The sequence below is a fragment of the Tiliqua scincoides genome, chromosome 1, assembly GCF_035046505.1.
Source record: "Tiliqua scincoides isolate rTilSci1 chromosome 1, rTilSci1.hap2, whole genome shotgun sequence".
Lineage (NCBI taxonomy): Eukaryota > Metazoa > Chordata > Lepidosauria > Squamata > Scincidae > Tiliqua > Tiliqua scincoides.
This window is the reverse complement of record NC_089821.1, coordinates 1,701,268-1,727,887: the sequence shown is the minus strand read 5'-3', so window position 1 is coordinate 1,727,887 and position 26,620 is coordinate 1,701,268. Positions and strand designations below refer to the sequence as shown.

The 26,620-nt window shown below is 43.2% G+C and overlaps 1 protein-coding gene across 3 annotated transcripts; it reads right to left on the bottom strand.

Moving 5' to 3' along the window:
- Window positions 1-552: 552 nt before the first annotated feature.
- MBIP (MAP3K12 binding inhibitory protein 1) lies at window positions 553-25,532 on the bottom strand. Of its 3 annotated transcripts, none has more exons than XM_066636878.1 (9): window positions 25,358-25,532; window positions 14,615-14,734; window positions 12,726-12,947; window positions 12,529-12,625; window positions 6,838-6,903; window positions 5,734-5,886; window positions 4,434-4,531; window positions 3,307-3,345; window positions 553-1,891 (listed from the first exon to the last, which is right to left on the bottom strand). In XM_066636878.1, the coding sequence occupies exons 1-9, from the start codon at window positions 25,484-25,486 to the stop codon at window positions 1,787-1,789; spliced, it is 1,029 nt and encodes a 342-aa protein (XP_066492975.1). In that variant the 5' UTR covers window positions 25,487-25,532; the 3' UTR covers window positions 553-1,786. The 3 variants fall into 3 exon arrangements, with proteins under 3 accessions (XP_066492975.1, XP_066492983.1, XP_066492990.1); XM_066636886.1 differs by lacking the exon at window positions 25,358-25,532 and adding an exon at window positions 25,037-25,235; XM_066636893.1 differs by lacking the exon at window positions 25,358-25,532 and adding an exon at window positions 23,782-25,022.
- Window positions 25,533-26,620: the final 1,088 nt, after the last annotated feature.

The following is a 26,620-nucleotide window of genomic DNA, read 5'->3' as shown; positions in this document are numbered from 1 at the left end:
CTGCAGTTCTCCCACCCCTCTGCTCTAGGCCAGTGGCTGAGAAACAGTAAGTCTGTTTCGTTTAATCTACATGGTTCACGGCTATAGGGAAAGACATGACAAGTGCCCACACTTCAGAATTTACCACGTCTTCTCTGGTGATTGGGGAGTCACACAAGAGCACAGGCAGCATCTCCTCAAGCCTGCCAGTTTCAACGGCCAGAACCCAGAGCTGCTCACATGCGCCTCTCACCCAACAGCCACCACCACTCTTGCTGTTATTCTGATCAAAGGAAATTTCTACATCGCCTTCACAGACAACCTCATTTATAGAATATTACAGTAGTCTAGTTAAGGGATTGACAAGGCAATTCCAGGGGACAAATCCATCCTCACATGATACCCTTGTGTGGATGTGGACCTGTACCCCCCCCAATATGATGCCACATCTGCCCACATTTAGCCAGTTCACAACCAGCACTTTCTGTCACACCCAGGGTACACTGGATGACAGCGTGCCTGTACCTTTAACCTGTACAGAAGAGGGAATTTTGGCAGGTGTCGCTTTTTAAACCCTTCCATATTGAGCTGCACCTGCCAAAATTTCCTCTTCTATACAACGGTTAAAGGTATAGGCGCTCTGTCCTCCATTGTATCTGGTCATAGGACACCCACTGTCAATTCCTATAACCATAGAAGTATAGATCATACATACCATTCTTGAAAAAGAAAAAAGCGCTTGTTTTCAGTCACCACTGCACCCGGATACTTCCAAGATATTCAGTTATCTTGGTGCAGCAGCAATGGGTCTAAATTAGAGAAAATAACTCTGCTATCAACAGCTGGGGGTCTGAAACAGATATTCTCCAAAAAGATGCAAGTAACTGGACATGGCTACAGTTATGCTCATTTCTTCACCTACCTGTAGCTATAGCTAACTGCAGGAGTGTATAGTTTGCTGGGTGATGATGTCCCAACTTCAGATCTGCTACCTATCATCCTCAAGATGATATGATTAGGAAGACTTTGAGCCTCTGGAAAGCTGTCAGTGTGATTAATATTGTGCTGGGGGAATAGTAGTCTGATTCAGTGCAGTACAGTTACTTATCTTTGCTGCAGAAGGGAATAATCTGTCATTGCCCATTTTGTCCTTCTCTTGCAAGAAACTGTCTATGGAGGTGGAATCATTCTTGTATATATTTCAGTACTATCTCATGAACAATACCAGTATTTAACTTCTGTTTGTTGCCCTCCATTAAGGAAACCCACTGATGTAACTGTCATTCCCTTAAATCTACTATCAAATGCAACTATGGTTATTGCAAGTGTTTATTTTTCTATTTTTCCATTTAATTCACAAACCTATATGAATTATACCAAAGAACCACATTTCACTTAACCCATTTTTGCCCAGCCCACAGCTGTACACATTTGGTCCTTGTTGCGTATATGCAGTGTTGGGCAGAAATGGCTTACTAGTCTTTGGATAGAACTATAGTCAAGGAGACAGTCCTTGACTCATTGACGTCATATATAAAATGAACACATATTTTTAAACAAAACAGGAATATTATTTCCTTTCATGAACAGTTCTGCAGATTCTCTTTTCCAAACAAGGGAAGAGACATTCACGATTCTATGTCCAACGCATTCTTCATTTTGAAGAGACAAAAGTTCACATGGTCTAGGTTTTCAAGAAGAATTAGAGGGGCTCATATACACTGTTTCCTTACCACAGTGCCTATATAAACAGTACTCAGACAGTCTAAAACAGCTAAGTACATGAAAGCAGATCTTGTCACCGTCCTCAAATAAGCTCATCGGCCACCTTGGGCCTCTCTTCATTTGTTTTTCTCAGCAATGTTTGCCGAAGTGCCTTGATCTTCTCATCCAGTTCAGCCAAAGAGTAATTCTATCATTTGAAAGAAATGAGAATTTAACATTTTGGATTTGTTACTTCAGTGTTTAGCACAGATACAAATATCTTTATAGAATAAATTTGGCATAGTTCAACACCTTCAATCATTTTAGTGGTAGAGGACTATTTTATACAGTGAAGAAGTAGGGAGAAAAATTGACTGTCCAATTCTATTCCTTAAACTACCAAGCAAAGTAGCCTTACTGAAAATAAGATCTAACGTTAGCAATTTCAGGTTCTGACGGTTTCATCTCTCATTCTCTCTGTAGACAGATCTTGCCATGTCTTCTTTTCAACTTAATTACTGTGAATTTGCTTCTCCCCACCGCTACGTAAGTTACCAACATTTTTGTTTCTCTATTATTTCCTACACTGATTACTGCAACTTTCTTTTTTGATCTTCCTGTGTCTAAACCTTGTCTTCCTATCCTAAATGCTACCTACTGCTCGCCTGATATTCTCTTCTTGTCATTTTGACCATATTTGTGTTTTATCTCATACTTATTGATTTCCCCTCAAAGAGATTTCCTCTTTCTTAATCTACACAATCATTCTCAGAACATGAGATCTACAGGTGTTAATATTCTTGTTCAGTCTACGATTGCCTCCCCCATCTGAGCCTCTTTCCCATGCAGCTTCCCAACATGGAAATGCTCATTCACTTCCTGTTTCTATAGTTAAGGACCTCCTTAATGCAGGCTTGTGCTCCCTAGCTTATCCCAAATTACCTAATCTCTTTATTTTTATTTTCCCCCTCAATACCTTTTTTTGGATCAGAAGCCTACAGGGAGGCTTTTTAAAAGAAAAATTCTATACCGTGCTTAACACTACGCAGACTCTTATTTCTAAACTACAAGGATGAGGGACATAAAATTTCAGTGGATATCCATTAGAATGTTTACTAAGTACAACTCTACAAAGAGACAATTTAAAGGGTTGCAAATGACTCCCTGTCCATGGTTGAAGTCCACACAGACATGAGAATGTCTGATTCCATTTCTGCTGGGTTGTGTGCAAAGCACCCAGACCACGCTGACCTGCAGAAGGTGCAGCAAAGCTGCATCCCATGCAATCAGGTTCTGAAAAACGGATTCAAACATTGTCTTGGCTGTCTGGAACCTGGACCATGACAGAAGCATTTTTAGCTATGACATCATGATTGTGGAAACTTATGAATCAAGCCCATCTTTAGGCTTAGGAAGCAACGTTACTTTGATAATATTCGATACATCTGACCGATATGACAGGATAATACAGACACCAGGAGAACATGCATGTGGTTGTGTAAAGTATACAGCAGAAAGAAGTTGAGGGGTGAACTCTTTAACCCCTGGGTTACCACAGAGGAGGATGGAAGCAAGAAAGTGGAGAAGTATCTCTGAATTTGCAATGATGAGAACAGCACTCACTTGGTTTGGATGAACTTTCCTTCTTTTGCCAGACACATTCTATAGAAAACAAACCCAAACAAACAAATCACCTATCCCCTTTATGACACACACATACAGTAAAGTATTACCAAGAATACCCCCCTTTCCATCTCCAAGAATAGTAGCAACCTCGAACCCACCCAAAAGAGGAAAAGCAAACACTAACCATTTTTTTTTATTTGATTAAAGATATGGGTATTTCAAACACCAACCATTTGAAGTCCCTGTTAGTGTGGTGAGGGAAAGGGAATGCTGCAGGGCAGAAACAGCATGTATCTGCAGGTGGATGGGGAAAATATATGCACAAGTGGCTTATGCATAGCCTTATTTTTGGTCATGCAGCCCTTTCAAAAATGATCATATCCTGCTAATCCCCTATCCAGGAGTGGTGCAGGGTGGAATTCAATCAGTCTTCCCCACTCTCCTTGTGTACCAAACAGCTCATTGGTAGAATGCTACCATTTCCAAAAGGGCTCTGCACACGTAGCCCTACATGTTTTGCTCTTCTGGATCAGAATGCCTGTCCAAAAAAAAGCAGGCAAATGTGGGGAGGGGGAGGATTTCAGTTTAGGTGTCTCCCTGAATTGCTAAATTTATACACACAGACAACTATACAGAGTAGATAATTAAAATATACAATTCCACCCCATCCCTGAATTCTGAAGTAGGACGAATCCCAAGACAGACATACCATGTGTGGTTGTCCAAATGAGTTTTTAAGCTCTTAACACATACTCACACATAACACATATTCATGGGGCTTGATATTGAGTTAATGGATTAGCTTTTTCTCTTGTGTTAACTATGGGATTAACACAAGAGAAAAAGTTAATCTTGGTATCAAGCCCCATGAATACTCCAATGTGTACATATACCAGCTTCATGTGTCAGTGGCCTGACTGACCTCAGTGAAGGAGGCCATGCTATGCATGCAATGGCATTAGCCTGCAGAGCAGTCTCATATATAGAAATGAGCTGGACAGTCTGTGTAGTTGGCATAGCTCCAAGCACATCTGAACAGTTCCTACAGCAAGGGTATATCTTTACCATATACATTTACACACCTCTTCAGCATATTCAAAGTAGGGACATATAGAGCTACTTACTATAGACTGAAAATATTCAGGAGACATTCCTTCCAATTCAAGGATTTTATCTTCAAGCTTTTTTATTCGTTGATAAATGTCTTTTGGGACTGGTCCACCTACATTTTAAAAAAGTGAAATGTTTGTGAACACTAAAACATGATCCGAAAAAGGGAAGCTTGAAGTGGGGATGAGAATGCAGTTCACACTGCTTATAAAAGCCACCATTTTTTATTTTCTGTGTAAACTGCTTTGCAAACTCCTTTTAGTGGAAGAGCAGTATATAAATATTATATTAGACTATATATAATCAGTATAAATATCATCAGTAATTGAGGTCTACCAGAGCCAACTCCTCTCACTCATTCTCCTTCTTTATCAGTCTGCTCCTCTAAGTCCCCCCTCATTTTCAATCCCAAAGGTTCAGAAGTTCTGGCAATGCCATTGCTGTTTTTAGTTGACGATCCCAAATGTTTTACTACTGATTTTATGTCGGGTTGTTTTAGTATGTATTTTCTGTGATCACATTTCTTTAGAGTTCAGGTCTTCCAGTCACACAGTGAAATAGGAATAATTGTGGTCTTAAAAACTTTAATTTTCATGCTTCCTGAAAGGTGCCTGTCATTTCACACTGATTTGGTCAAATTTACATATGTATCTGTTGCTAGGCCAGTTCTTCTAATTATTTCTGTGCTACATGGTGTAACAAATGTATCTATTCCTCCTCAGTAGATAAAAATATCTACTTCTGTAATGGGTTTTCCACCAACTGTATTTTTAATGCTGATATTGGGTCATTTTTGTTTGATTTTTTAACTGCTGTGATCATAATTTTAACTGTGCTTATCTTTAGTCCCAATGGTCAGTTAATAAATTCCACTAAGGCTTGAGGAGCATAGATTCTTTTGCAAATACTACATCAACTGCATGTTCTAGGCTTTTGATGTGTAAATCTTGCAACTTTATTCCTCCAATAGTTGATACATTTTTTTTGACAAGATAATCTATTGATCTGAGAAATAGTGTAGGAGATAATGTACAGCCCTGTCAGACTCCACTTTTGATTTCAAAGAAGCCACTAAGAATATTTCCTGTTTTAACTGAATTATTGGAGTCAGTGTAAAGTTGTTTAATTCATCTAATGATTTTCCTTTGGAATGCTTAGTAAGGTCCACATATTTTCCTGTAATATGGAGTCAAAATCTTGCTTCAGATCTATGAAGGTAATGATAGTCTTGATCTTACACTTAACAGTGTAAAGTTTTCTCAACTATTTGTCGTAATATGTCTCTGCTATGCTAAAAATGCCACGTCTACAAACCTGTTTGTAACCGTAAATGAGCCTCTATGTTTTGCAATCTCTCTTCAATAGCCTGATTCCCACAGTCACGAAGGAGGGAGTTCAACTTGGGATTGGACCCATGAGCACCTTCATTTCTAGTCTGAGGACCGTAGGTATTTACAACTCGAGAAACTAAATGTGGAAGAGAAGATGGATTTTTACACTCATGAAAGGATCAAGTAAGGATATCTGCCAAGAGAGAATCATTTAGCTACAGAATCTCAAAGACACTCAAGCATAACTTGATCTCACAGATAAGTCGAGGACAGGTTTTGAACAAAAAAATCATGGAATTTTCTATAATCCTTGGATAAGTCAGGGGTTAAACTTAGGGAGGATGTTCGACTATGGTTTTGGCTGATTATACCCAAGGCCAGATCCTGAAAAATAACCTACCAGTAAATGTTACCTATGAAATGAAGATTAATTGGCTTCTAATTATCTCTGCATTATCCTATGGATCTCCTCTGGGCTTCACCTGGCTACCTCGATGTACCTGAACAGCCCATCTATGGCAAGATGTTTTACATGTGATTTATTGGCAAAAATTTCTCACCTTATAGGTGAGTATCTGTGGTATAGTGCCATTAACCAATCTCAGACTGTATTCTTACAAGCCAAAGGCATTTTCTGTTCCCTATGACCTTATAAATATGTTGACATGACCATTAGCATGGTTACTTCAGAGCAAATGGGATGTTTCCCAAACATGGTGCATAGGAATGCAGCCTGAGAATTCCATTAGTAAAAGCTATTGAGAAAAATAAGTTTCATGCACTTGTTTCTGCTGATATTTGAATACAGAATGGCAAACATTTGTAATATAGCTGAAAAAGTAGTCTGTTCTTAAGTTAGAATTTGAACTGAAGCTTCAATTCAATACATGCATAAATCCCGCTGAATCCAGTGGGAATTCACTACTGAATAAGTGTGTATAGGATTCCAAGTACCTCTGCCACCAGCAGGCCAGGGACCACCATACATATTGATGATTAAACAGTGCTGTTGCGGAGTACGCATCTCACTGCAGTGGCCCACGGCTGAATAAAAGTGAGTTGAGACAGGAGAAATGGCAGTACTTACCCTTGACATGACTTTTGAATCCTGGGTAAGGTGTGAACACGGCATCGGTCCGAGCACAGCTGTTCTCTATGTAAATTTTTAATGAGTGACAATTAATCAAGCAAGCAGACCCCATGCCACTTCAAAGGCTAACACATCAGGCCAGCAGACCTAAACAAGCTGAGAGTGCGGGACAGGTAGTGCTGATATTCTTATGGGTTCCAGTTACTTCGACCCACATTATTTATGTATCTTAACATCTTTTGGGGGCAACCCTAATACTCATATTTGAGGAGCCAGAATGTTTAAGTAGATTCTTGATCCACTTTATAATACCCAACTAAGTATCAGCATAGTTACTCTATGAAAAATTAATTATTCTGTTTAGTCTAGACAATATTATGGTCTAGACAATATTATGGTCTGTCATTCTCCTGTGACTGCACTGTTCCAACTGGAGTCAAAAAGGAAGTAAAATTCTTTGGTTTCAAATTAGGCCAGATTCAGTTACATTTGCTGAAAAGAGTAAATATGATGTCAATACTGAAACAATTAACACCAATCCTCAGATATACATGGACCACGCATGTGAGCTTTGTTTGGAAATTTGGTAGATATAGGAAAGGAGAATTTTCATGAAAATTGAAATTATTCCTATGGAATAAAGACTTGGCTGAAAAATTAGATAGGGAATTATGAACAACTTTACTAGGGAATCTTCTCTGACAACAGTACAGAAAAAGCAAGTTGCATCCTAACCTTTCTGTGAAGCATGGGACACTGTCAGATGCTTTCTCTGTTCCCAGGAGCATTCTGCACATCTCTCCCACAAAACAAAAACCAGGGAATACCCACTCAAATTGACAGGCAGAAGAGTCAGAACAGACAAAAGGAAATATTACTTTATGCAGCCTGTAATTAATCAGTGGAACTCCTGAGGAATGTTCCAATGGGACCTGGCCTAGATGCCTACAAAAGGAATTTGACAAATTTATGGAGGAAAAGTCCATCACAGATTGCATCATGACGACTGTATGCAACCGCCAGAATTAAGAGGTAGCCTATCTCTGAGTGCCAGGTATATAGGGAGGGGGACCAGGTTACGGGTATCTTGTTGTGTGCTCCCTGAGTCACTGTGACATACAGGAAGTTGGGCTAGATGGTCCCTGGGCCTGATCCAGTGGGCTCTTATTTTGAACATGCAAAGACCTCTTGGAATAGAAAGAGCTTCCAGAAATGCCCCTTGCTCACAAAAATGTTAGGATACAACCCAGCTTTTAAGAGAGCAATTAAAAATATTATATAAGTTTATGTGCAAGTGTGCAATTAAAGTTAAATGACCAATGAAACAGGTATGTTTTAAAAATGTAAATGTTACATATTTACCTTTTAGAATTTAACATATTTATCTATTTCTATATGAAAATTTAATTATAAAATAATGACACTGACACAGGTTATTGGTTAAAAAGGATTTACAAAAGAATATATAAACACTAGACAGATTTTATACCTAGAAGGAATGACAATGAAAATTAGTATTTTGACATGTACCAAACGCAACAAATAATTCTTTTCAAATTCACAGAAAGCATTCGATGGCATGAAGTGGAATGTTAAACATATTATGTTATTGGTGAAGGAAATAGTTTTCCATACTAGATTTTTCTAAAATGTAGCAATCTGGTAACTAATAGTGAAAAATGAACTCAGAGGAAATGTAACTGAGTATCAGATAAATGCCCCTTCTCCCTTGGGTTTTTTGCATAGCAAATTATAGAAAATAAAGGTAAGAAAAATAAAAATTAGGAAAAGGTAGGACAGCAGAACAAAAGAAAGTTAATGGTGTGTGTTGTTGACTATGCAATGGTACTGGTCAATCATACATCTTCTGAAAGTAATAAATAAGCAGCATTATAGCAATTGGGGTAAAAGTAAGTCTGAAATGGGAGACATTAGTTTGAGTAATGATAGTTAATTGCATGAGAATTCCATAAAAATAATGTCTGGTAAATATTTACATGTTAAAGTTCTTGCAAGAATTAAACTATGGTCTAGCAACAAAAGAAGCTAAGGGAGGTAATAAACAGAGTAAGCAGGGTTCACAAATTGTTCTGAATTGATCTTAGTGGCCAGGCAAAATTTGGAGTTGCTAAGATCCCACTAATGCCAAGATCTTCCCCTAATTAGGGAAGAGGTGAGGTCTCATTTCAGACATCATGTTTCGCTTCAGAGTCACTCAGAAAAAGGCAAGAGTTTGGTTGCATTCTGAGCATCTTGGAAGTTCAGTGCAGCACATAGCCCCGTCCTCTTCCCATTCAGGACTCACAAGAGCAACAGATTTGTTGGCTATCAATTACCAGACAAATGCATGTGTGGGATTCCTGTGCATTAGATGAGCATATGACGAATGGGAGAACAGCACTGGCAAAATTTAATATTCCTCCTAAATGACTGTTACTGAATTTATATATTAGAGAAGTCTTGGGGGAAATAGAAGTTTGCATCTGAAATTTTATAAATAGAAAAAACTTTAGGGAAGAGGGCATGAATATTTCCATATTTGAAATAAAGCAACCAGCCTGTGGCTATTATTTGTTGATTAACAATTTCAAGAAAGAAACCATAGACCTGGTTAGAACACAACTGTTTTTTGTTTTTTTTAACACATCCTGAAAATAAGGACCTGGAAATACTAATTATATTTACAGTTTAGTTCTGACACTTTTACAATTACATCTGTGCATTTCTAATTGGGGGGAACTCGTGGTTACTTTAAATAAATTGCTACACCATGCAATTAAATTGCTTCAAAAAAATTTTTTTTTGAGATATATTTTTCAACTGTGAAGAAATATGTTTAAATGGGGGTTAGACTCCTGTTATACCATTATCTCAAGGTAAAACATTCCTTAATGGAATGGGTTAGGAAGGGTCACATAAAAAGACAACTGAGAAGACTTGAAAAATTATGTAAATATAAAGTGCAGTAAAACTAAGGATTCGGTTTTTCAATATTATGACACTTTGAAGACAGATTCCTGTTGAACAGAAGTTTAGAAAAAGATATTCAGAACTATGTATTTTACTCAAAATACTCTATAGCAATTAATTCATCGGTGGGGTAAGACACCAGTCAAACCAACACAGATGCACTGAATTCAAGATGAAAAATATCAGAGATGTTGGCAGTTCTGCTGGTGATTTTCATGATAGACTTGTCCAAAATCTGGATGGTACAGAGAAGCTCTGACACCAGGGGACAGTCCCTCTGAGAAACGAGGAAATGTTCCACTCACGCAAGGGGTCTGCTAAACGCCTGAATATTACCCATTGTTGTTTCTTCGCAAAAAATATTGGCAGTGCTAGCGGTAATTAAAGTGGCAGTTGTAATTAAAGAAAATAATGAAGTAAGAGTTCCATATAATCAACTATATAATCAAAGAGTTACATTAAAGTGCTACTATTACTGAAAAAAAATGGTGACTGGTATGTTACTTAGAGCAAGACAGTGTTAGAATTAAGACAAAGGAAGTTATTGACTAAAAAATGGTAGAAAAATCTTGTAGGATTTGGGGAACAATTTTTTGAGGGGCTCATTTTCATTGGCTGGCCCCAATTGTTCTGTTTTTGAGAGGTTATTAGTGATGTTATGTCTTTGTTCTGCTTTAATTATGTTGATTTTTAAATATTACTTTTTGTTTCATTGTAATTTGTTTCGTGTTTCAGATTGCAGAAGTAGGGTGTGTTTTTTTTAAAGTATATAAAATATTTTGACATCTCCTCTTCCCCATCTGTAAAATGGAAATAGAAGCAATTGGCTAGATAGAAAATCAGAGAATATGGTGCATGCTGCCTAGGGGTTCTGCGATAGCTCAACTTCTCACCAAGAGTAGGTTGATTCTTCAAGCCTTAGACCTTAAGACTCTCTTTTAGATTACTTTCCACCTCCTGAATGAAAACAGCTTTCAACTTGGAATCTTGATGCGTTTTAAATTCCTACCATACTCTGTGATTAAGTTTCTTGAAATGTGAATAGTGTATTTATTTATTTGATTTATACCGTAGGTATAAATTGTAGCACAGAATGCTATACTAGATATATCAGCTGTTAAACCACTCAGTGAGACATTTACTCTAGCCAGAACAGAGTCCGCATTAAGAGCAGGAGCAGGGCTAGGAATATGGCCAGCTGTCGTACATTAAGTCAGACAATGGATGCAGGTCGCTCAAGTTGTCTGCATAGACTGTCAGATGCTCTCCAGGACTTCAGGCAGGCTGGCTGGGGTCTTTCATAGTTCTGTCTGGATATGCCAAGGACTGAACCTGTGACCTGCTGCAAGCAAAGCGCCTGCTCCACCACTGGCTGCTCTTGATTAACCACTGGGGACCACAACTCTCTTCAGTTTAAGCCTAGGAGTAAAGCCACAAAGGATACCAGCTTTCTGTTTCTGTGGGTCAGGTGAACACTTCTTACTGGTCTTTACTGCCTGGATATATGTACGTCAACATGTGATGCAACCCCGAGCCTCAGGATCCTGTTCCTCCAATCTATCCCTCTACAAGGGGTTTCACAGGACAAGCAAAGGCCTTGGAAGGTCATGTATGCTTCTAGGACCATCTGCAGCCCACCGCAGCCTAGGCTTCCAAGGGATTCCAAAGCATAAAGGGGATATCCGGTCTTTCCCATGCTGTCCCTGTGATAGCTGTACTATGACAGGTTTGAGTCTTGCATCCATGAGCACGCATCATAAACTCATTTTGCATTGTGAGATGGAACATTATTTTGAATGATGTCAGTCTGTTTGGATTAAACTGGACTGATTAAAGAGTCCAGTCAAAGTGATGGCTCCATTTTACAAAACCAATCCAAGAACTGTATTCATGCTTTTCTTCAGATTCCAAAGCCAAGGTCATATTTTTTGAAGAGTACAGAAAACAACTTTAACTTGAACACTTTGGAGAGGACTTTCTACCACAACTGGAGTTCACGATCAGCTTCACAAACATTCACCTGCTACGAACCCGTTTCATATTCATGTTTTTGCAACTTTCAAACTTACAGTAGCAGGTAAATCATAAAATACTTGTTATTGCCTCACTTTGTTCACCTCTCCTAGAAAAGCTGGCAACTTTTGACCAAGATTTCTTATTAAGACAGAATTTAGTACCATGATACATACCACCAAAACAGGAAAGTTGCTTACAAGCTGCCAGTTTTCTCACTTTCACTGAGATAAAACAACCCACAAGATGTGAGTGTGTTTGTTAAAAATGAACAGTCAATTGAAGGGTACAGCGACTCTTTTACAATACAACTCTTACTAAACTTTAACGGGCAGTCTATGTCAATTACATAGTTATGCTTGAATAAGTCAACAGATATATTTATTTGTAGAATTTATATCCCACCTTTCCACTCCAGAAAGGCGGCTATATACACCAGAATAAGGAATACATTTACTTGGACATGTTTCTTTAAGTCACTGGAACATAATTACAAATGTGTTCAGGATCAGGGTATCAGAAAGGTAAGCACATTTCAAACAGGAGGTACCCCCTACATCCTGTCTAATGGACAACTTTCACACTATGTTAACAGAAAATCTAACTTTGCCTTTTTACGATAACTTAAAAAAACTGCTACTCAAAATATGAGAGAAAAATCATGCTTAAAGGGCTAAAAAAATTGAACCCCGACTGGATAGCTACCTTGATTACAATCAATAACATTGCAAAATTCTCGGACGTTATTTTCATTGATCTCTGCTTGTTTCCTTTCAATGAAGGCTGATATTCGTCTGTCAATCTGCAGGTAACAGGAACAACTTATATTTAGATTTCATTACCGCTATTCAAAATGAAAGAATGGTACAGACTAGAGAAAACGGGGTCCAAGAGTCACTTACTTCAGCTTTCCCAGCTTTTATCTGGACTACTTCTGGGTCAAAATTAACATGAGCCTCTTTTAAGCTTTCAGAACCATCGGCTGTGTGTTTTGCTTCCATCTGCACGCCTTTATCTACCACATTTGAATTAGTCTCACATTTTCTGCCTTCTGTCTTACTGGAATCATCAATGGGCACAGCACTTTCCTCTTTAATCAAAGACTGGAGTTTTTCTAAAAATGGCTAGGCAAAAATAAAAAAAGGAGAAAAGGCTTAAAGTGACAGGACACTTTTATACTTAAAGTTCTAAAACAAGCTGTTTAAATTGTAGAGGCAACAGGCTATCACTTTTGTAATTCAATCAAATTAGAATTAAAATATAGTATTGCCAAGGGTCAATGCCCTTCTGATCAATGCCTTTTACTAATCTGAGTATAAAAAACCCTCTAGAGAGCCCAGACCATCTGAACATTTCTGCCTGTTACTCATCTGTTTTGTACCAAATCAAAGCACCAGCCTTTGGCATCAATGCCACTTAATTTACATGCAATTCAAATGCTTACTCAGAACATTAAGGCTTGAATATTTTTCCTCAGTAGGAGAGCCAGGACTCTCATTCTGTTAAGGCTCTTGCTTTAACCCGACATCACTGGCTGATGTCCGCATCGCCACTTGAGACAACAGCCACCCAAAATGCACGCAAGAAGATGAACATGATGCTTCTCCCAATATAGCCCATGCCCACAGAAGCAGGAGAGGCACACAGTTTTCTCACCCAATTCAAAAAGCAGATACCTGCACAATGCTGTGGCCAAGAGCTATGAATGATTTATATATTTTCCTTCAATTCAATTACACATTCAAGCATTCATACCTCATTTAAGCTGCAGCTAATTTTACACTATTTCTATTAAGAAAACATTTCAGTTGGTACTGCCAATAATTTTGAAAAAAAAAAATAAACAGTGACTTCAAAAATAAAAACCCAACAGAATATTAAACTTGTTGTACTGGACATATTAGCGCTTGCTGTCCACCATGCAGTTCTAGTTTTATTTTACCTTTTATCAGTACATATTCACTTAGAATAAAGGCACAATCACCTGGGAATCTCTGCCACACACGCTCCATGAGAACTACTGGGAGCTGAGCCAAAAGAATCCTGACTTTTTCCAATGGAGCTTGTGCAGGAGATGAGCCTGACAGATTGTACTCTAATTCAACAGGAGAGCAAAATGATTATAGACTATTCTTGTTGCGGCACCCTGCGGAGGTCAGAAGATGTGTGCTAGCAACTGATCCTAAATGACATCCCAGAAAGGACCTATGCAAGTTATGTGACTTTTAACATTAATAAAGATTTTAAAATGTCAAATGAAGGTGACAACACACAGCAATTGGTTGCTTGACAAGATGAAACATTAAATATCTAAGAAGTTACTTTAAAAAACCTGTGCTGGAAATATAGTTAATTGCAGAGACACACACCAGGATGTTTCATGCTGGGATAATGCCACTTCTTGATCCACTGAAAGCACTCCACAAGTCGCAAAACTCACCCAACGCATGGAATCATTATCATAGCATGACACACACCTGCCGTGTTATTGCTTAATTATATCCCACCACAGATGGAAGTGCGCTGCATTTACAAGGGAAGCACATAAATCAACAGGACTGCATGTGTGCAATCTACTTACCAACAGCAGCTTGCAAGGCTATTCGCACAACTCTGCCACTAGCCAATTTAGAGAACAGGGTTAAAGCCCTTTATGAAACACAGAGACTTCCAAATTGCTATATAGCTTCACCATATACCCTATGATAGCTTGGAACTAAGAGTTGCATTTAAAAATGAATTTGGATGCTTAGGTTTGTTTGTTTTTTTTAAAGCGTTCAGCAAATATTACCTGTAAATTGGAAATATGCTGTTGCAGAGCTGTAAAGAGCAACATGGGCTGGAGTAGGGATGCACTTTGAAACTTGCTCCAGTCAATGTTAATTTTCACCACATCTTCTCCAAGACTAAGCTTCAAAAAGCACAAACAAAACAATGTCACAAAAGGATCCCAACCCCCCAACCCCAAATTAGCAATCATATAAAAAGAACAGGGTTAAGAATACTTTTTCCTCAAACAAAAAGTTCAAGTTAACACACAGGCAAAAATCACATTCAAAGAAGCTGAAATTCTACAGCAAGATGATTTTAGCCAGACTTACTTCCAATACACTGTAGTTCTCATTTTAGGATGACTATCGAATAGCATTTTGATTATACAAATGTATTGTTTGTTCTTGAGGCTCCATTGTTTTAAATAAGACTTTGGCACTAAAAGTGCATGCAATTATTTGAAAGTAATTTCCATTTCAGCCAACTGATTTCTTTTTTTAAAATGCATTTAGGTTTGTGATACAAGTTGCTTAGCCTGACTTGAACATGAAATCAGTTATTGGCAGTACAGACAGCAAGCCAACAATAACCCCAAAGCGAAGAACAATCATTTGCTTATTAGCTCCCACTTTAGATAATGGAGGTTATGGATGGTTTAAAGCAGCTATGAAGTTCATCATGACAAAATGTGCTAATGACACAGCCTGATAAACAGGCATCTTCTCCTGAGGGGCTCCTGTATACACTGAGATTTCTGCAGTAGAAGCAATATACTCACTTGTGCAAATTCTATCCACTCCAACTGGGCTTCCACAGGAGACATTCCTGCTTGGAATCTAACTAGAAAGACTCCTGTGCAAGCTTCACTGGAATGAATGAAAAATAATTCCTGCATTGACAGTGCCCAGATTTTGGATAATTCAACAACACAGTTGTTGAACAACACTACATAGACCCAGAAATGAGTCTCACCAATTGCAATGAACTCTGACCTGGTCTATAGATGCTGCAAAATGCAGTCATTGAATCATAACATGAAGCAATGAGTGAAATGTCATTTTTGAGTGCTCCCCCACATTTAAAAAATGCTTCTATAGTAACTTAAAAAAATAGTTTTCAACATAGGGCGCAATCCCAAACCACTTTCCAGCACCAACGTAAGAGCAATGCAGCTCTGAAGTAAGGGAACAAACATTCCCTTACTTTGAAGAGGCCTCCATGAGTGCCACCCAACTGCAGGATGCAGCACACGTCCCATTGGCACCACTATGCCAGTGCTGGAAAGTTGGTTAGGATTTGGGCCTTAGTTAACTAAGTTAAAAAAAACCTAAGAACGTCAAGGAGAAAGATTCTAACCTAGCTCTCATCTTGATCCACTAGTTTTCTACTTGCAAAGATTTTTTTATTTATTTATTGCGAAAAAGCAAGTATTCTTCTACCTACAGCGGTACCTACAGCGGTACAATCTATTTACCTATATCACGTCATTCTGTGCCATGGGTAAACATGGCCTGCTTAATTGCAGTTCAAGTCTCCACACAGTACCAGTGGTTTTGAGGGAAATATCTACATAAGAGTGAAACCTTTTGCTCTGAGGGTCCTGTGCAGGAAGTGGATATTTTCCCAGCAGCTTTTGCAAGTGCAGTCTCTTTAACGGTTTAAAAGAAGTTGCAGCCCCAAAATCATCCTTGAAACCCACAGTAACTCACTGCTCAAGATTCTTGGAGAAAGAGGATTTTCAGCTGTAGGTTACTGTCCCCCCACCCACCCACCAGTTCTCTGGTTGACAAATGCTTTGCCTGTCCACAAAAGATGTGTATCTGGGAATGCTAAGTGAGCCTTTGCCAACCAGGGAACTGGGGAGGAGGAAGAGGGGATTCAAGGGATAACTGAGCATTCTCGTTTGGAAGCAGTACTAAGCTTCCAAAGCCTGTTTCCAAAGCCAAGCTTGGCAAGCTTTGCTGGCACCTCTAAGCTTTATACATGTTTAAAAAAAAAACAGGTTAACCAATAAGCTGTGTGGGATGCTGCATCATCCTCATCTTTGCAAATTCTTCATGAAAAGTCTAGACAGTCCAGCAACTTTCAAAAATGCTTAGGAGCAAGATAAAACCGTCTTAGGGCAGAGTCTAAGTAGATTCATTGGATTCTTCTCAGCTCTACAATTCTAAGAACCAAGAAATGATTTGCAAAGCCAAATGATTTCTTGGCAACACGTAAAAAAAGTATTTGCTACCTTAATTTGCAGCTCTGACTTAAATCAATAAAAGCCTTCACAAAAGACTGAGAGCTTTTAAAAAAGGGATATGTGCTTTCACTCTAAGGAAAGACTCAGGCACATGTATGGCACTATATAATAATAATAATAATAATAATAATAATAATAATAATAATAATAATAATAATAATAGTATTTCTGGAGGAAATAATAATAATAAAGTTTCTGGAGGAAAAATCCATTATGGGGTACAAGCCATGATGTGTATGCGCAACCTCCTGATTTTAGAAATGGGTTATGTCAGAATGCCAGATGCAAGGGAGGGCACCAGGATGAGGTCTCTTGTTATCTGGTGTGCTCCCTGGGGCATTTGGTGGGCCGCTGTGAGATACAGGAAGCTGGACTAGATGGGCCTATGGCCTGATCCAGTGGGGCTGCTCTTATGTTCTTACTCTGCAAGGAGAGGCTTTAACTGAAGTAGTAAAGCTCTTGTCCCCCTGATCCAGTGGGGCTGTTCTTATGTTCTTATGTAATAATAATAACAATAACAACAACAACAACAACAGGTATTTATATACCGCCTTTCTTGGTCTTTATTCAAGGCGGTTTACATAGGCAGGCTTTATTTAAATCCCTTATTAAATAGGGATTTTTACAATTGAAAGAAGGTTCTTTCTTTCAAGAACCACTACATTCAGGTGTTCCATTCCGATCTGGCTTCACATTCTGGCCTCCATCCTCCCACGCTCAGAGCAGATGGAATAGCTCAGCTTCAGCTTGTCAGCTGCTTCAAGGTCGCACAGTGTCGGTGGCCTCGAACTGGCGACCTTGTGGATGTTATCTTCAGGGCTGTTGTGAGGAAAAAGGAGGGGAGCAGCCATGTACACTGCCCTGAGCTCTTTGGAGGAAGGGCGGTATAAAAATGTAATAAATAAATAAATAAATATTAATTTTCTCTCATTCGCTTCTGCTCCTAAAACAAATTTCCCTAGAGCAAAATACCACTGAATGCAATAATATTTTTTAATATTATTGCATAATAATAATGTGTTGCCCCACTTGCTTAGGTCAGTTCGGCATTGGGAAGATGAACGAGAATGGCCAACGCCTGCTAGAGTTTTGCTGTCATCATGGTCTCTGTGTCAGCAATACGTTCTTCAACACGAAGCCCCAACACAGAGTCTCTTGGAGACACCCAAGATCAAAGCACTGGCACCAGCTCGACCTGATTCTCACCAGACGCTCCAGCCTTTCCAGCACCAAGATCACACGCAGCTATCAGAGTGCTGCCTGTGACACTGACCACTCCCTGGTGTGCAGCAGAGTGAAACTGCAAACAAAGCAACTGTATCACACGAAAAAGGAAGGAAGACCTCGCATTGATACCAGCAAGACCCGGGATCAGAGAGAAGTGGAGGAATTTGCACGAGCGCTTGAGGAATCTCTTCCAGGCCCGGTCGATGCAAACGCATCCAACAGATGGGAACATTTCAAGAATGCCGTTTACAACACCGCCTTGTCCATATTTGGCAAGAAGACCAACAAGATGGCAGACTGGTTTGAAGCCCACTCTGAGGAGTTGACACCAGTCATTGAGGAAAAGAGGAGAGCTCAAGCAGCACACAAGGCCTGTCCCAGTGAGCACAACCTGCAGGTCCTTCGAGCTGCTCGCAGCAAAGTTCAGCAGACTGCCAGGAGATGTGCTAAATACTACTGACTTCAGCTCTGCTCCCAGATACAGGTAGCAGCTGACACAGGCAACATCAAGGGGATGTATGATGGTATCAAGCAGGCCCTAGGTCCAACACAGAAGAAAATTGCCCCTCTGAAGTCTGCCACAGGCGAGGTCATCCAGGATCGGGCGCAGCAGATGGAACGCTGGGTGCAGCACTACTCTGAGCTATATTCCAGAGAAAATGTAGTCACTGAAGAAGCGCTGAACAACACTGAGTGCCTGCCTTTGCTGGAGGAGCTGGACAGTGAACCAACCCTAGAAGAACTTCACATGGCCTTAGACTCCCTTGCCTTTGGCAAGGCACCAGGAAAAGACAGCATCCCTGCTGAAGTCCTAAAGTGCTGCAAAGAGATCATCGCTACTGAGCTGCATGAAATCCTCTGTCTCTGCTGGAGAGAAGGTGAAGTTCCTCAAGACATGAGGGATGCAAACATCACGGTGTATAAAAACAAAGGCGACAGGGGTGACTGCAACAACTAGCCTTTGGAACTGCAACAGAAGGCATCTATCTCCAGACCAGATCAGATGGAAAGCTCTTCAACCTCTCCAGACTGAGAGCAAAGTCCAAAGTCCAGCTGAAATGTCTTCATGACTTCCTCTTTGCCGACGATGCAGCTGTCACTACCCACTCTGCCAAAGATCTCCAGCAGCTCATGGATCGTTTTAGCAAGGCCTGCCAAGATTTTGGACTGACGATCAGCCTGAAGAAAACACAGGTCACGGTTCAGGATGCGGACCCACCTCCATGCATTACAATCTCTTCGCATGAACTGGAGGTTGTCCATGAACTTTGTGTACCTTGGCTCAACGATCTCCGACACTCTCTCGATACTGAGCTAAACAAACACATCGGTAAAGCAGCTACCACGTTTTCCAGACTCACAAAAAGAGTCTGGTCCAACAAGAAGCTGACAGAACATACCAAGATCCAGGTCTACAGAGCTTGCGTCCTGAGAACACTTCTGTACTGCAGCGAGTCATGGACTCTCCGCTCACAACAGGAGAGGAAACTGAACGCTTTCCACATGCGCTGCCTCCGACGCATTCTCGGCATCACCTGGCAACACAGTTCTGGAACGAGCTGGAATCCCTAGCATGTATGCACTGCTGAAACAGAGACGCCTGCGTTGGCTCGGTCATGTCATGAGAATGGATGATGGCCGGATCCCAAAGGATCTCCTCTATGGAGAACTCGTGCAAGGAGAGCGCCCTACAGGTAGACCACAGCTGCGATACAAGGACATCTGCAAGAGGGATCTGAAGGCCTTAGGGATGGACCTCAACAAGTGGGAAACCCTGGCCTCTGAGCGGCCTGCTTGGAGGCAGGCTGTGCAACATGGCCTTTCCCAGTTTGAAGAGACACTTGGCCAACAGTCTGAGGCAAAGAGGCAAAGAAGGAAGGCCCATAGCCAGGGAGACAGACCAGGGACAGACTGCACTTGCTCCCAGTGTGGAAGGGACTGTCACTCCCGGATTGGCCTTTTCAGCCACACTAGACGCTGTTCCAGAACCACCTTTCAGGGCGTGATACCAGAGTCTTTCGAGACTGAAGGTTGCCAATGTAATGTGTTGCCCCCCCATGTGCTGTTATTATTCCCCCAATCTGTGACACCTGTACTAGTACCTGCAGCTCATTCTGATATTCTTCTTAATATTGTGTTTTAATCAATACAAGCTGCAAACTTAGAGTGGGTACCAGACCACACTTGTGTGAAGCAATCTGGAATAACAACACTTCCCAATTTCATACTCATAGTCATTGTTGAAGAACACAATGCCCAGTTGACCCACAGCCCTTCCTAAATTGCTGCACAGAGAAAGAGACTGGCAGTCTCCTCCCTCTTGAGCTACCCTGGCAAGAGGCATACCAAGACATACTAAAACAAGGCAGTAAAAAGGGATAATCAATCCAGCCTCAATTCTCTCATGCATGTGTCCTTACACATTGTTCTGTTTTGAATGCAGTAATTTGGGGGCCATTAAAAGATATGACTGCTACAAGAAGAGAGAAGATTCAGAGGAAAGTATTCTGGTTGAGGAAAAGCTTGCTGATCGGGCTTAGGGACTGATCCAAAAGAGGTACCATTTCCAACTTTCTCTGTGAACCTTTGTGCTGTTACTCTGTTCTTGCAGATCTCATGGCTAGGACAGGCAACAAGAAGCATCAGACATGCCTCATTCACAGTGCATGCCTACACATGTTTACTCAGAAGTAACTCTCCTTGTGCTGAATGGGATTTACTCCCAAAAAAGTGTGTACAGGACTGCAGCCTTAGTGACTGTGGTAAACATAGGTTATTTTTCCTTCTCTCCCCTCCTTGCCTAGTCTTATTAACCAATTCTCATTTCTCACTGCAGACTTTGGGCTCAATCCTATCCAATTTTCCAGTGTTGGTGCAGCTGTGCCAATGGGGCATGCAGTGCATCCTATGGTGGGAGGGACAGTCACAAAGACCTCCTCAAGGTAAGGGAACATTTGTTCCTTTAGCTTGGGGCTGCATTACAGCAACACTGGTGCTGGAAAGTTGGATAGGATTGGGCCCTTTGTCTCTGAAAGTTTTTCTTAACGTCTACTGAAGGGAAAATATTCTCCCACATGCCATACACTCCTTAACTGTTCTCCCTTTCCCTACTGGGGAAACTGTGCTGCATTTCAATGGTTTCTGCGTTTCAGTACTGTGCTGCGTTTCAATGGTGCAGTGCTAACTGAGGCTGATCACCATCTGAAAATAGGGCTGCATGTTATATACTAATTTTTTTTATGGAACAGTTTCTTCTCCATTCCCTTCCCAATTTCCAAAAAGATGGCATACAGACAAGGAAGTTGTTTATAAAAATTTAAATGGCTCTTCTAATCCTCCTCACCAAAATGTTTTATTTAAATATAGCTCTTAATTCTGAACACTGTTTATGGTCTTTATTGTATTCACGAGTATGGAGACAATACCCTATGTCAGTGGTTCTCAGACTTTTCAGCATGGGACCCATTTTTTAAAATGACAATCTGTCCAGGACCCACCGGAAGAGATGTCATTGACCTTGAAGTGATGTCATGGCCGGAAGTGACATAATCAAACAGGAAGTGACATCTTTGTTATGCCGGCACCAGAAGTAATGTCATCAAGCAGGAAGTGGCTGCCATAATGGATTAAAAGCAAAATCCTAAGCACGTCTACTCAGAAATAAGTCCCCTTATAGTCAATGGAGCTTACTCCCAGGAAAGTGTGGATAGGATTGTAGCCATTGAGAGTGGCAGTCTCTCATTGAACCCAGTCCTAGGCATGTCTACTCAGAAGTACATCCATTCTAATCAATGGGGCTTACTCCCAGGAAAAAGTGGATAGGACTGTAGCCCAACTCATCCCTTTCTAAATTCTCAACCCCCCAAAAGAGCAGCTACTGAGCAGGGTGGGAAGCAGTGAGTGAGGCAAACCCCAAACTCATCCAAGTTCCCAGCCAGGCAGCTCCAGGCTCTTGGGGCAGTGGTGGCGGCTCTCCAGCTTCTCCCCCCTCCCTTCCCCCCTCAAACCGCTCCGGAGCCTTCTTCTCTCAGAACTTTGGGCACTTTGGGTCAGCAGCCCCCTGCTTCTGCCACTTTCCCATCCTCTTGCTCGCCAGCCCACAAGCCACTCCGGAGCCTCCCTTCCAGGCGGCAGTGGCTGCTGGCGCTTGGGGGCAGCCCCCTTCCTCCTCCTCCTCCCCCCTGCCTGCCTGCCTGCCGCTCACCCCCCTACCCACAAGTCACTCCGGAGTCTCCGTTCCAGGCGGCAGCTGCTAGCGCTTGGGGGGGGTAGCCCCCTTCCTCCTCCTCCTCCCTCCCTGCCTGCTGCTCGCCCTCCTCCCCACAAGTTGCTCCAGAGCCTCCGTTCCAGGCAGCGGTGGCTGCTCGTGCTTGGGGGGAGCAGCCCCCTACCTCCTCCTCTTCCTCCCTAACTTCCTCCCTCTCCCTGCCTGCCTGCCGCTCACCCCCCTCCCCACAAGCTGTTCTGGAGCCTCCGTTCCAGGCGGTGGCTCGTGCTGGGGGAGCCCCTTCCTCCTCCTCCCTCCCCACCTGTCTACCGCTAGCCCCCCTCCCCATAAGCTGCTCCAGAGTCTCCCTTCCAGGCGGCTGCAGCGGTGGCTGCTGGCGCTTGGGGGGAAGCCCCCTCCCTCCTCCTCCTCCCATCCCTCTCTCTGCCCTGCCTGCCCACCGCTCTCCTCCTCCCCCACGCCACTCCAGAGCCTTCCCTCTTAAGGCTCCTGGCGCCTTGAGGAGGCAATCACCCCACCTCTGCTGCTCTCACTCCCTCTGCCTGCAAGCCGCTTGGTATCCATTTGCAGGCAGCGGCAGCGCCATTGCCCCTTGCGGGATGCTTCCGCCAGCTTCCAAGATGGCGGCGACCACACAGTTGCCAACTTCCAAGGTGGTGGCACACTGTTCTTTGCGACCCACCAAGTGGGTTGCGACCCACAGTTTGAGAAACACTGCCCTATGTCATTTTGCAGATGGACTGGAGTTGACACAATGTAACATAACCAAGGCCATGAAATAAATCCAAAACCGAGATGGGGACTCATAAAATCCAATAATTCAACCACTGGAGAAAAATGTAGCCAATCAACTTATTTCCAACCACTATATGTAATTTATTGTTTTGTGCTGTACTGATGCATTGTTTTTATGCATGTTTCAGTCTGCTTGTAAACCGCCTTGAGTCTCAAGGCTGTAGCCTGGGCAAAGGTAGGATAGAAATCTTCTAAATCAGTGGTTCTCAAACTTTTAGCACTGGGGACCCACTTTTTATAATGCAATTCAGTCAAGACCTACCAGAAGCGATATCATGACCAGAAGTGATGTCATCAAGCAGGGACATTTTTAACAATCCTAGGCTGCAATTCTACCCATGCTTACCCAGGAGCAAGTCCCATGTACTATCATTGTTAAAAGCATATACAAAGTAGCCTGTTAAAAGAACAGATCTGTAACATTTCTCCAGTGCAGTTATGTGCTATGGTAGCATCAAGTCCAACATATTAAAAATAAAATATTGAAATGAGGACACACCTGAAATCAGCTCTTGACCCACCAAGTGGGTCCCAACCCAGTTTGTCTTTTTCCCGACTTTTCTAAATTAATAATTTAGAAAAGACATAACATCAGATTGTTTACTGACTGCAACCAATTTGGATTCCTCCTCAAAGTTTCTCGATCAAACCACTTCTTAAAACTATAGCTATTGAGTTTCTGAATTACCTGTCACTGTAAGAAGTCTTTTCAGCTTGTAAAAGATTCTTGTGAAATCTCTTTGCATCCTCTCCAACTGTTCAACTTTGTTTTAAAACTCTGGATGCTCGAAGAGACTCTACACTTCACTTGCCACCTTTACCAGGAATATAGATAGAAATGAATAACCTCTCTCTTTATAGATCAATGTGTGCTTGTCTTTTAATTGAAATACATGTAGGCTTGAGATTTTAAGAGAAAGTTGTGAGAATGGAGCTGCGTTTGCTATCCTTGGCCTAGCTTTCTAGCATAGGATTTTGAGAGCTATTGTAACCTAAGCCTTAAGACAAGAGTGTTTCATATCCCTTTCCAAGGGCAGACTGTAGAGTTTCAAGAGCAGGTGTATTAAAACATGGAGCTATATTTGAGGAAAGTGTCATAATTACAAGATGAGTTCTCTGTGGGATTTGGCCGTCCTCTTGCTTACATCAGTAATAAAATCAACTGAGACTGTTCTACAGCTACCTATAATTGCTATTTGTTTCTTTGGGGGGAGGGGGCTGAAAGGCTACTGTGCATTTGGAGCCACCCAAAGCTCCAGCATCACTCAGTTCACAATAATGGGAAGGTTGAAAGAGAAACAGAGCAAAGGCAGGAGAGACGGAGAAAGAGTTCTGTATCGAAGAAGTTCACAAGGCTGCAGGCAGGGACGTGTGGTAGATGGGAAGGCAGGTGAGGCAGAGCCTCCCCACTGGAGTTCTTTGAAAAGCGCTGCAGCTGTGCGAGGCTCACAAGCATCCACAAGCCATGCACAGTGGCCTCACATGGCTCTGCCTGGCTGGTACCTGTGGCTGGCAGCATATCCTGCACTGATAATAAGATCTATCCAGCAATGCAGAAAAGAAACAGGATAACAGAAGCATCCTAAGAACACAGGAAGAGCCCCACTGGATCAGGCCAAGGCCCATCTAGTCCAGCCTCCTGCATCTCACAGTGGACCACCAAGTGCTTCAGGGAGCACACAAGGCAACAGGCACAATATGCGTCGGGTGCCCTCCCTGCAATTGTCGCTCTGAGGCAGCCCATTTCTGAAGCCAGGAGGCTGCACACGCACATCAGGCTGGCAACCCTGGAAGGGCTTTTCCTCCAGAAATCTGTGCAGTCCCCTTTCAAAGCACCAGAGCAGATGCCGCCGCCACATCCTGTGGCAGGGAGTTCCGCAGACTAGGTCCGTGCACAAACACCTCCTGGCCTGTCAGCTGCGACGGGGCTTTGCTCCACCGACCTGCGCAGCCCCCTGTCAAAGCACCAGAGCAGACGCCATCACCACACCCGTGGCAGGGCGTTCCGCGGACTGACTGGAGCAGGCGAGGCGCAGACTCGCACCAACGTGCCAAGGACGCCCAGGACTCGGGCACGGGACGAGCCCGCGGACTCCGACGGGACACTCATGCCCAGGCTGACCTGGCCGGGCAGAGACCGGCCGGGGCTGGGGAGCGGCGCGGCCCCGGTGCCCGGAAGCCCCGCAGACGCTCCAAGGAGCCCCGCCCCCAGCCCTCCGCGGGTCTGGGCGGGACTCCGCCCACCAGCCCCTCCCCGCACTGACCTGCCCCGCCAGCGCGGGCAGCGACCGCAGGCAGCTCCGCAGCACCTCCCGCAGCGGCTCCACGGCGGGGCCCTCCGGCGGGGCGGACGCGGGCGGCTCCCGCCCAGCCTCTTCCTCGGCGGAGGCCATTAAGCAGGCACGGCGGGCCCGCAGGCGCGCGTCAGGGAGCGCAGCGCAGCGCAGCGCACCGCCGACGCCTCCCCGCCCCTCGCTGCCCGTCGCCCGGATGACGAGCAGGCCCCGCCCCAGCGGCCTGAGAGGCTTCCTTCGCCCCGCCCACGCGCGTGATTGACGGGCGAGGGAGCCAATGCGCCGCGGCCTTGAGGCGCCGCCTCAGAGTCGTTTTGTGAGGGCAGCGACGGCCGTTCTGGAGCGCTGAGCCCAGAAGGGTGTCGGGACCGCACGCGGAGCCAGCCCGGGGCAGGTGCGCGGGGCTCTACGCTTCGCCTCAGGGGCGGGAGGCGGCGCTGCTCTGCGCAGGCGCGCTGTGGGACTCGCATCGCCGCCTGAGTCCGCGCGCTTGCGCATGTGCGCAGAGGTGGGGGCGGGGCCTGACATGAGGCTGAGGCAGGGGCGGGGCCTGGGGGGACCTGCACAAGGCACTGTGGGGGGCACAACTTGTAGCACAGCCACTTCTGGGCTCTCCCCACAAGAAGCCCTCTACGAGGGACAGGGATGATGTCACATGACACTGTGAAGTCACAGTGTGATGTCATAGTGATGTCACTTCGGGGTTCTCCCTGGAGGAGGAGGCCCTGTTGACTTTGCACCCCCAGGAGGAGCCTCTCCTGTGGAGGCTCCTGCACAGGAGAAAGATTAGGGAACACAAAGCCACCAGCGCAGCCTCCCCCAGGGAGAACCCAGAAGTGACATCACCATGTCATGTGACATCAGTGTGACATCATCCCTGCCCCAGGCGCCGGTGCTTCTAGTTACGTCTCAGGTCCTCCTAGTGACTCCGAGAGCATTTTAAATTGAAGTCTGTTGAAGAGCAAGTGGGAAAGGCCAGCAAGCAGAGCACAGCCATGCGCCTGCGAGACATTCCTCCTGACGAAAGCCGCTCTGCACGTCCACTCTTCATCCATGTGCTAGCAGTGCAATGTAGGGCAGCTGTCCTGTCCAACAGGGCCGACTGTGGTCAATACGGACAGTTCATTGCTCTGCTGTATGGAGCAGCCTGCAAGGAGTGTTCTGTGTGTTCCAGCCCCGACACACCCTTTACGTTAAGTATTTCTGTGCCATCTTTCCCTGTTCTTATGCAGC